The sequence below is a fragment of the Alosa pseudoharengus genome, unplaced genomic scaffold (assembly GCF_046254945.1).
Source record: "Alosa pseudoharengus isolate Yale_2024_CS ecotype anadromous, Long Island Sound unplaced genomic scaffold, YU_APseudo_1.1 YU_APseudo_1.1_scf_3, whole genome shotgun sequence".
NCBI lineage: Eukaryota > Metazoa > Chordata > Actinopteri > Clupeiformes > Clupeidae > Alosa > Alosa pseudoharengus.
Window position 1 is genome coordinate 29,401,090 of NW_027468718.1, and position 10,630 is coordinate 29,411,719.

A 10,630-nucleotide genomic window follows, 5' to 3' on the forward strand; every position below is an offset into this window, starting at 1 on the left:
TGTTAATTATACTTTTTCTTGGTTCATTGTCTGATGCAGGGCACTGAGACGACTAAAGGGATACTAGCAATACTGCCCTCTTGAGTCTAGAGGTTGAGCAGCAGTTTGTGTAAAAAATTGGCAAAAAATTATCAAGAGTGCCAATTACTGCATACACTGTATTTACACAACTTGGCTGATTTCACCTGATAATATAATTTCTTCAGTGCATTTTTAGAGGTGCAGTTCTGAATGCATGAATTTACCAACATCCTTATGCAATTCTAGCCTGGGTGAACCAAACAAATCTGTGAGTGCATTTGAATTTCCTGTCATTGTGGCATTCCCATTTAAGCCGATGTCCAAATCAACCAAAACCCAGGAACCTATCACAATTGCTTATCTGGCATGGGGTGGTCATTTTTTACACTAAAATTTGACCCTCCTCGCAGCGCCAAAATGTAGTGTTCATTTTTTACACTACACAGGCTTTATATGAGGACAGAGCATGGTTGGCAGTGCTGTAGCGCACTACCAATGGCAGCACTGACGGCACCAGTGTAAAATTAAACAGATGTGCATTTTCTTGAGCAAATAACTGCATCTAAACACCCCTCCCAAATTGAAAGTGAACAAATTCCCATCCAGACCAATTCTCAATCACAATTGAGGTTTGAGAATCAGTCAGGTGTCAGCCAGGCAAATGCAATTCTGCATTTCTTTTTTCGATATCAGGCATTGTATTTTACAGGCCTGAAAAAGAATAGATAGCACACACAAATATACTACCTCATATTAGAAAATCCCACATAGTGTTCCCTCAGTATTATATTTCTGAGGCATATTTACCCTTGTCCTTAGTCACCAAGTCCTTGCAAGCCTATCACCATGGCATGCTGGCTGTGACATTCTTCCAGCGTTAGAACAGAGCGCTGTGTTGCGGCTCTCAGGGGAGTGCCCACTGGAGGAAATGTCTGCTCTTGTTTACAGCTCTGAGGGTGTGGGTCTCCCCTCTCCTCTTCAGACTGGGAGATACAACACAGTGGTTTAGTTAAGGGTTTAGGGAATTTAAATGGGTGTGTGTCTGTGTACCTCAAACCCACACATATGGACTATATAAAATAGATTTTTATTGTTTATCCATTTGATTTCATTTTGTGCAGTGTTATTGATACATTAGTGTCAGCAATAAACACATTGAATTCGACTTGTTAAAACATTCTCTATATTTAATTTCCAAACTTATATTAGATTACAGAAAAGTTACTTGGAAGAGTCAGTACATGTGTTGTTCAGGTTTAAAAAATATGTTCAAAGGGAGTCAAAAAAGACCTATAATTACCCAGTTTGGATACAACCTTCCCATTTCCATTTTATTACCGACCTGAAGAGGACTCTACAAACTACAATCTTCAGGAGACCCAACACATCATTCACAAACAAAAGCTTTTTTTGTTTTTCCTATAAACGCTCGTGGGTAATAGAGTTTTATTTTACTCCCCTGACGCCCCCATCATTGGTAAACACAAAAAGGAATAACAGGCAGTCTGAGGGGAAGGATCACCTCTAAAGCTCTGAAACAAACAAACAAAATAAATCTGCTCAACAGAGCATCCCCACGCCAGGGGAAAAAAAGCTGCCCAGAAGTCGGCAGTGAGCCAAACACAGGGAAGAGGGGAAAATAATTTCATTTAAAAATCTTGCTAAGAATCAGCATACAAAAAAAAAAAAAAAGTGTCCACACATCCATAGATCTGCCCAGGGGATGGGGCAACATGGCAGCCAGCGTCAGATTCTCCAATCCTTCAGTCTAGAGGGTGACCGCCATCTTGAATTTTCAGACCACGTCGCGTGTTCAGAATAGAATAAACTTAAACTGGAGATAAACTATTTCACACAGAGGTCACTCTACACATTATCCAACACTAGTTGGCAGCCTGCGGCAAGGGACATTTAACTTGGAGGTTACTCAGGTGGGGGAAGAGTCATGGTGCAGAACAGGGTAGCCGAACGTCCTGATAGCGTGCTGCTCAAGGAGGAGATGTATTCCTTACAACTACAGCGGAGTCCGTCTGCTGAAGAACTACAACTCCCAGCAGGCAGTGGGGTATAAGATCCTGACGTGGAATATTTGGATTTTGGAACCCACCCCACATGTAGGATCCAAGGAGAACAAGATGAACTGGGCATTAGCCCTTCATGTTGACACTCTTCAATGCCCTTGTCGAGTAAGGAGGTCAAGGGGAAGGAGGAAGGTTGAAGAGACAGAGACAGAGCACAGTAGAGTGAGAGCGTGATGAAGATACATCCCTTCAATATGGCCTTTTGGAGAGGTGTGCACTCAGGACTGATGACAGGGCAGGGTTAGTCGTCATCATCGTTCTCGTCATAGTCGTCGTCCTCGTCCTCGTCCCCCATGTAGGACACGGGGGTCTCCACCCGGGAGCCACTGTAGTGGGAGTCGTTGGAGCTGGACGCTTGAGTGCCGTCTGCTCCACTGTCACTGCACACAGAGAGGGAGGGAGCGATCAGAAGGGTGGATAACAGGCCAATAATGAAATGTGTATCAAAATCATCCATGGCATCATCAAGAACATTGGAAAACAGACAGAAAAAGCCATGTTCAAGCTCTGTGTGGTGCTTACCTGCCGACGTGATAACGTCCTCCATTGGAGGACGATGCACCAGTCATATACACGCTGCTGATGGGACCCTGGGCCATTTCTAAGTTAAGAGTCAAGAGTCAGTTTGAGTTAAAGCAGACAACCAAGTCACAGGGAGGGAAAATATGATCTGCAGAGCCAGCACTGCAACAGGGAGACACACAAAACCCTAGAGTCTAGCACTGGAGAGGCACAGGGAGCCCTGGAGAGCTCTATGCAGGCATTCTGCACATAAAAGCGGACACTTCATAGCGTACACCAACAGACACATTAGATCAGGACATCACACTGACCATTACGCTAGTTCTATTTATGTGTAACATATACCACTGCTTAGCAACAGAGGGGACAACCACAGGTTACATTCGTCAGTGAGGTGTTGAACTGGGTATTCACAGATTCTTTTTGGAAAGACCAGCCTTTTATCCATATGCATGTCATCTTTTTCTCATTGTGGAATTATATTGCGTGACCACAGTTCTAACATCTGGGTATGATCATTGAGTGATTCATGTAGTCCAAAGAATATAACACACACTATAATTTTACACTTTCATGTAAAGCTTCTACAGAGGAGCTCTGGAAGTGATGTACAGCTGAAAACTGTGAGAAAGCAAACATTCATTAGGAAATCAAAGTGGCCAGTGGCCTTGCCCTCACCCGTGACATAGGGCTCCAGGGCCTTGGGCACCAGGCCGCGTGCCACCTTCAGGTCTTCAGGGGAGCACGTGCCCGCCTCCAGGCCGTAGGCCATGCCCATGCGCTTCAGCACCTCAATGTCATCGTGGATCTCAAACATGTTGTCAAAGTTAAACAGGTACTCAAACCTGCAGAACACCCAAGATACAAGAAGAGAGCGAATGAGAGTGGGAGAGACAAGGTAAACCATGAGAAACAAAAAGAACCTATCGACACAGAGTAGTTAAAACATCAGAGGTACATTCAAATTATTTTAGTACTACAGGCAAAAGCATATTTCAACTGCTTAATTTGAAGGTTTTTTGCATTAACAATATACATGTTGCTCATTTTCAAAAGTAACCCTTTGCCTAGAATTCATGTACTTATGTTTGTCAGAGAGCAAGCTCATCAAACCGATTATGAATGCTAGCAAAGACTTCACAAGGACACAAAAGCTATATGCACAGCGAACATTTGGGAATGTGAATGAACAACATGATCAGTTGTGCCAGAGAGGTTCTGAACAGACATGGCAAGATGTGTATGTAATGCATGCAGTCTGTATTTTATTACTACTAAGCAAACCTACAAAGGGAAATAGGCAAAACCAAGAACAACCATGGGAAAAGCTTCCAGACACCTTTTCGGATAAAATCATAATTACACCACTTTAACAAACAATGGAACATAGAAATCAATCTTTTCTGCTGCACACAAGTGAGCCCAGTCCTGTGTCAGTCCACAGCTTTGCAGAAACAAATGTACTTAAGAGTATAAATAGGAGCGACTCGACCGGCCAGTAGCTAATAATGTTTAAAACTGGACATCCACTGCCCTCACGACGCTGACACCTCAAACTGCTAATGTGCTGCAGAGCACCCTGTAAACTTTGGCACCTTCCCTGCACCATATTAAACAAGCTACTGGCTTTCTCTGAAGTTCTGGACTTACTTGTCATTGGAGATGCTGCAGTCTATGACTGTCTTCTTGCTGGTGTTGACAATGATGAAGGGCAGATGGATCACCGAGTTGGGCGGTGGCTGCCGGTTGGTTTGCTGTTCTGTCTGACGGTTGCGCTGTACCAGGTTCTTAAAGGCAATTTGCTGTAGAGGGAATACCAGTACAGTCAGTGCCAGTGACCAATTGCCACTGCCAGTCATGAGACATTTAAATGACAAGCAAAAACAAAACACACTATTTGACAAAAGACACAGAAGACTAAGCCATAGAATAGCCGATACCGTAAAGGTTTAATTAAGGTGACACCACTTCCGATAGTACCTGTAAAATCAACTCTTGGAGCTGGGACTGTTTCTGCTTGATTCTTTCAAGTCGTCTTTGTCTCTCCACCTGAGGAGGAACAGTGAGGATGAGGTACATTTAAAAGGGCTGTATCCAAACCTTGTTGTCAGGACCACCTTGTTAAATAAAGTCAGCATAGAGTTGGCATCCATAAAATGCTTAGACTGGGTATCAGAGCATCCTCTCCTAACCCTATTCAGAAGAGTTCAGTGTTGGGGCTAAAGGTTCGTGCATATGGTCATGGATCTGTCCCATTCTAGACTGTACCCTCACCTCAAGGTTCTGGCACTCCTGAGCAGAGTTGGTGGGCAGGCCGATCCACTTGATCTCCTTCTTCTCTTTAGAGATGATGTTCATGGCCATCAGCACATTCAGGGCGTCATAGACACGCCGTCTGATGTTCTTCTGGTCGTACACGTGCTGGAACACAATGTGCCAACATGTCTATCAAGAGGACTTCTGCCAGGACACTTGGCTGTTGTTTCTCTGGTCTACAGTGCAGTGCTCAAAAAAAGGTAAATGGCAATTTCATGTTTTACATTTCCATTCTGACTATTGCACGACTGGTCTGACACCAGCCTACTGTCTGTGCTTTTTATATATATATATATATATATATATATATATATATATATATATATATATATATATATATAATACACATATATACATATATATATATATATAACAGACCAAGCAATACAAATTGATAGGAGTTATGAGAGCAGCTGTGGAACGAGAGAGGTGGACTCACTGAGTCGTTGGGGGAAATGTGGTTGTCTGTAGAGCTGAATTCCGCCACAAGCTCGTCAGCCACTTCATTGTAGGTGGTGACTCCCTTCTTCTGGACCTTCTCACACACTTTCATAGAGAAATGCCTCAGCCCCTTCCCATTCTTCTCTCCCTTCTTGCTGCGCTTCCTGTGGACAGACCAGGTGCATGCATGGACGTCAGTGGTCATCAGACATGAAGCAATGAGGAATTACTTGATGTATAGTAACAGTAATAAAGCATTGCAACACAGATATATATATCATGTTGACATATCTCTAGCAAACCTAGCTTAAAAAACAAACCAAAAAGGCCATGTGGGGAGTACAGCAGGTGGTCAGTACTGCAACTCCATACTAGTTGGTTGTTAAATGTGGGTACTGGGTTTATGCAACAAGTGTTTAAAACACTCCACAAAAATAACAAATTAGGGCATTTAGAGCCAATCAGCTTCTTGCGATAGAACCACTTTAAAACTTTATTACCTTATTTAGATCTTGCCCATACTCAAACACTTAACAACATTGTTTGGTCCACGTGTGATGGCAGACACTCACCCTGAGGACCAAGGCGAGGCTTCGGACGGCTGGGTCTGAGCTAGGAACTGTGAGCTGGGCGTGTGGGGGCTGTTCACCAGTATGGCATTGGAGCCACTGGGTCTCTGAGGTGTGCCAATCACCTATGGCAAAATACAGTCAATAATGTTCATTAGAAGACTCACAAGTCGTGCTATTCAGGCACGCGTTCAAATACTTGAAGGAGCTGATTATGGTTTTACATAAGAGCTTTATGTTCTATTCATGTCCAAGAACATTTACCCTCCTTCATCTTGACACGTGTTCATTTATCGACTCAAATAAATGTACTGAAAACACCAACCTTACCCAGGTACTGGGAAATGAGTACATCATTTGATCACAATTTAATTACTTGCCAATAACGGTACATGACTATTTACTATACAGTATTACCGATGAATGAAAGATTCCAAGAAGTATGTTTCTCCAGTGACAAAAAAAGACATTTTACACAAATAATAAGGCAATGACACTTACCAAATGCGGAGCAATGTTGACATTAGACGGACCGAGTGTTTTTGGCAGAAGTTGCTTCCCAATGGGAAGTGTCTGTGGATGGACTGTCACCAAGGACAGGACACCTAAAGACATTGTTACAGCACATGAGTTTTTTTTTTTTTTTTTTTTTAAAGTTTGTCATTTCAGAAGACAAAAGCAAACACTGTTCTTGATTCACCACACAGTCCACTTAATCGGGCATGAGAGATATATGCCAATGTCTGGCCCACATCCAAGTCAACAATCACAATGTTGCTCTTCTACAACTCACCTTTACCAGGACTCAAATTCTGATCGATGAAAACCTTCAACTCCCCATTAGCTTCAATCAGACCAGCCTGTAAGGAGAAGACCCGGTGTCAGCAGTGGCAATCTTGAATAAAGGCTGATTGTGTAAGAAAGAACATCTACACAGACTACTGGATGACCAAACACCACAGCATATCCCCACAGACTGTACTCACATCTTTGGCCATGATCCTTAGGGGATGGAATAGGTATGGCTTGGTTTTGTTGGGAATCTGTGCCAGATCACTGAATCACCTAGGAGAGAAGAATATGACTTTATTTTTAAGAAAATTTCTCAAGTTCTGTAAAGCATGTGTGCTGTTCAACTCACATAAGATAGGGGACATAACTTCGAATTCTGATTTACTTGAAGGATATTCTTCAAAACCGGGTGGCAAGTTATTGTATACTCCCTTATTAACTGTTGCAAGTGCATAAAAGTGGAGAACTGTACTCAGAGCTGGAGTGCAAGTACACCGCCACGGCAAGCCACGCCACTCAATCTATAACCTTCTTCATTATAATCTGACTGGCTACCTGAACCCCCGTGACAGTTTGCGCGTGGTGGGGGCAGCTCATGGGTAGGCCGCAGGTTGATCTGTGACTTTCACGATTTCCCCCCAAATAAGTAGTTACTTCTGAAATCTATAATATGGCCACGTCTCACCAGAATCGAAAAGAAATCTCTCACTTCAAAAAGCTTATACATCGACGCCGCGCAAAGCCTAATTTTGTTCAGTACCCCAGGCCCCACCGGCTAGCTTACAGCATCTAACGTTATCTGCACAAAGCTAGTGCTGAATCAAGCTATGACTAGTTTAGCTAGCGAGCTAACTTGCCTTTCGTGAACGTTTCCAGAATGTTTGAAGAACAAAGATGAAGTATATATAACCCACATATTTAACTGTGAGTGTGTACGAATGAATAAATACATATAAATTCATTAAATTAAGAAACAGCCAACTACTTTGCCCCCTTATAACAACTTTTCGCAAAATCAACCGGGCCGCTTCGTGTACACTGCCTAGCAATTGCTCGACAAACTAAAACTTTCAACAAATAACAAGGAATGGGCTGGGAAGCGCATTCATGACCAAAAAGTTACTTCGTAAGATATATCTGACGCCTCTACTTGTAATATTATTTACATTCATATGGCAAACCACGCTAGCTAACTTAGCAAGGTGCTGCTTTGAAACACGTTTTGCACTACAACGCGCATTTGTATGCAATTACACTGTGCTGAATTTCATTTATCTTATTCGACTTCATTGATCTTTTCTGAATGCATAATACACGCACGGCCATACAAAGGCAAAATAACGACAAATTACGGAGATTTTCCATTGCACTTACGATTGAACACTAATATACTGCCTCCTTCGAGCCCTGTTTTTGTTGGCATCAGGGACACGAGAGGAAGAGGAGGTCTAAAGCCCCATCACCAAACAGGAAACTAAAACTCTACAGAAGAATAAATTTGTTTACGATACATCCAAGATAAGTTAATGCACCAGTCATATTCGCTATAAAATAAACAATTATTTGTGTTCTTCCGTTATTATTTCACTCATTCCCATCCAACTGAACCACTTCGACAAAATGGATGCTTTAGGAAAAACCTAGCTAGCTAGCTAGATTAACGGTAGTGCAACGTTACACGTCGTAGAGCTGAAATGGTTTGCTTTAACTATTATTGCTCTTTGGTTTGCCGACTATAGTTGGTCTGGGCAGGTTTTCAAATATGCCATGGAAATTATACTTCTCAACTAACTTAATGTGCCTCTCTGAAGGCAGTCATGCAAATGGGACAACAATCGAATTCTGTGCTTTTCTAATGTGCGCGTGCCTCACAATTTGGTAGCCTGAGGTTCACAAAATTGATCAGAACTACATATTCCCCAAGTGCTTGTTGACTGTATTGTCTTCAAGGAAAGAAATACTTTCAATTGACACAATACTGCACAATGATAGTACATCTTTTGGTTGAATGCAACTGACAAGTCAGCCATTTTACAAAGCTAGTCGATGTAAGGCTAACTCAGCTAGAAGCTAAGTCAATTGTAATTTCCATTCATATGTCGCGAAAACCCGGCCTGTCAACCCGAACAATACTGACATTAGCGTGCTAACATGATGGCTAATGTATTAGTGAGTGAATGTTTTTACATAGGCTATATGTACCTAAAGAAAGCTAGATATCATGAAAGCATACATGAAACACTACATAGACTACCACGTTACTGAAAGACAAAACTATATCATAAATACAACACATAAACATTATTAACACCAATGTGTGATTAGCAACATGACCTACATAACATCAGATGATGTTGCCACTGGAAAGCTCAGATGTCAGTTCGTTACCGTTAAGGTTAGCGTTAATAATACTATTCTGAATATGTTTGAACAATTAAACATTAACCATACAAAGTAAAGTAACGTTAAGCGTCCGTTAGGCCTGGCTTTGGCTAACGTAACGTTACTATTTGGCAAGCCTAAGTCCTACCAGTTAAGTCAGCTATCTGTTTGAAACGTTAACGTTATGTTTGCTATCTGGAGAGCTAGACATGTTGTCTAACGTTATTTAGTAAGGCTACCATAACGTTGATAGCAATGCTATATATTTTTAAGAATTAACGTTGCCTGGAAAAGTTACTCGATACACATAATGCCTGCTAGCAAGGCAGATAAGTTAACGTTACCATCTGCTATGATAACAAAGAATAGCCAAAGTAAGGAATTGGGCAATAATGTCAGGATACCTCACTTTATCAGACCTGACGCATGTTGCCTCTGACAGATCAAGTTATGAGAATTCTCCCAAAGTCGTTGAGCAAAACAAATATCTTCTCAAAATGTTGAACGTTTACGTCCAAATTGCTCCCCTTGGATTTACGTTTGCTCGCTGCAAGCGCACAATCACCGTTTACTCCGTCTTCGTCCTTCTCTGAAACTGAGCTTGGCGGTGTCTACGAACAAGTGATTGTGATTGGACATACAAAACATGACGTTGGCTGTGCAGTCCAACAAAACCACGCCTCCGCGATTATCTGGTTGGTTGGCGGTAACCCTAACGTCACTGGCCAAAACCATGCGGGATGTTCTTCCGTCTTATCATTGCAAACTACAAAATTAAAAACAGAATGGTACTATTATCTAAGCCTACAAATTACACGTATAACTGTCAAAAGCCATTCTTCCACACTTATGCACGACCTCAGTTTGCCTTAATTGATTCAAGTTGGTAGGTGTGTGGAAGAACAATGTTCAAGCCTTTATAGTTTCTTTTAAGAATAGCCCATATTTTCAACACAAATGCTACAGGAATAGCTGACAAAGACTGATAATGGCGCTATCAGTCATTAGCCTTCCACCCAGCATATCTTCATAAATAGATGACAGCAACATTCTGCAGTAGACTTGAATCAGGTCTCACAAGCCTTGGTAGGGAAGGAATATTAGCATTGGATTAGCATAGACTATGCAAGGACTAGGCTTTTATCTTACCTACTGCAAAGAGACATGAGTCATACCATCAAAAAAAATAGATAAAGATTTTCAGTGAATACAGTGTGTTGGGTAGTGCTTGCTACCCCCTTGTTTTACTAACTGATGGGGTAATATCATAATTTGCTGCCATTAGGTCGTATACAGAAAAGCTATAACACATTTTGAGCGACTACAGCTCGCGTGAAGTGAAGCAGGCAGCTGGTCCTACTATGGCCCACTGTATCAACGGCAGCTGCTGCAGATATGTGACTTCTGTTTTGGCTAGTCTGAAGAGGTGCGGTTTAAAGTTACCAATTTGCTTCAGCCTTCAGGAAAGTGTAGTTTACCTTACTCTTTCAACGTAATTGCACAACG

The 10,630-nt window shown here is 41.9% G+C and overlaps 1 protein-coding gene across 5 annotated transcripts; it reads right to left on the reverse strand.

The window, feature by feature from the left end:
- Positions 1 to 1,089: 1,089 nt before the first annotated feature.
- On the reverse strand, positions 1,090 to 9,728 carry tfdp1a (transcription factor Dp-1, a). Of its 5 annotated transcripts, none has more exons than XM_076263913.1 (12): positions 9,544 to 9,728; positions 6,937 to 7,015; positions 6,744 to 6,810; positions 6,452 to 6,555; positions 5,954 to 6,075; positions 5,380 to 5,545; positions 4,899 to 5,045; positions 4,605 to 4,673; positions 4,275 to 4,426; positions 3,303 to 3,469; positions 2,625 to 2,703; positions 1,090 to 2,482 (listed from the first exon to the last, which is right to left on the reverse strand). In XM_076263913.1, exons 2-12 carry the CDS (start codon positions 6,946 to 6,948, stop codon positions 2,344 to 2,346), a joined length of 1,224 nt encoding a protein of 407 aa, XP_076120028.1. In that variant the 5' UTR covers positions 6,949 to 7,015; positions 9,544 to 9,728; the 3' UTR covers positions 1,090 to 2,343. The 5 variants fall into 5 exon arrangements, with proteins under 5 accessions (XP_076120028.1, XP_076120025.1, XP_076120024.1 ...); XM_076263910.1 differs by having other exon boundaries at positions 9,534 to 9,728; XM_076263909.1 differs by having other exon boundaries at positions 9,529 to 9,728.
- Between the last annotated feature and the right edge of the window lie 902 nt (positions 9,729 to 10,630).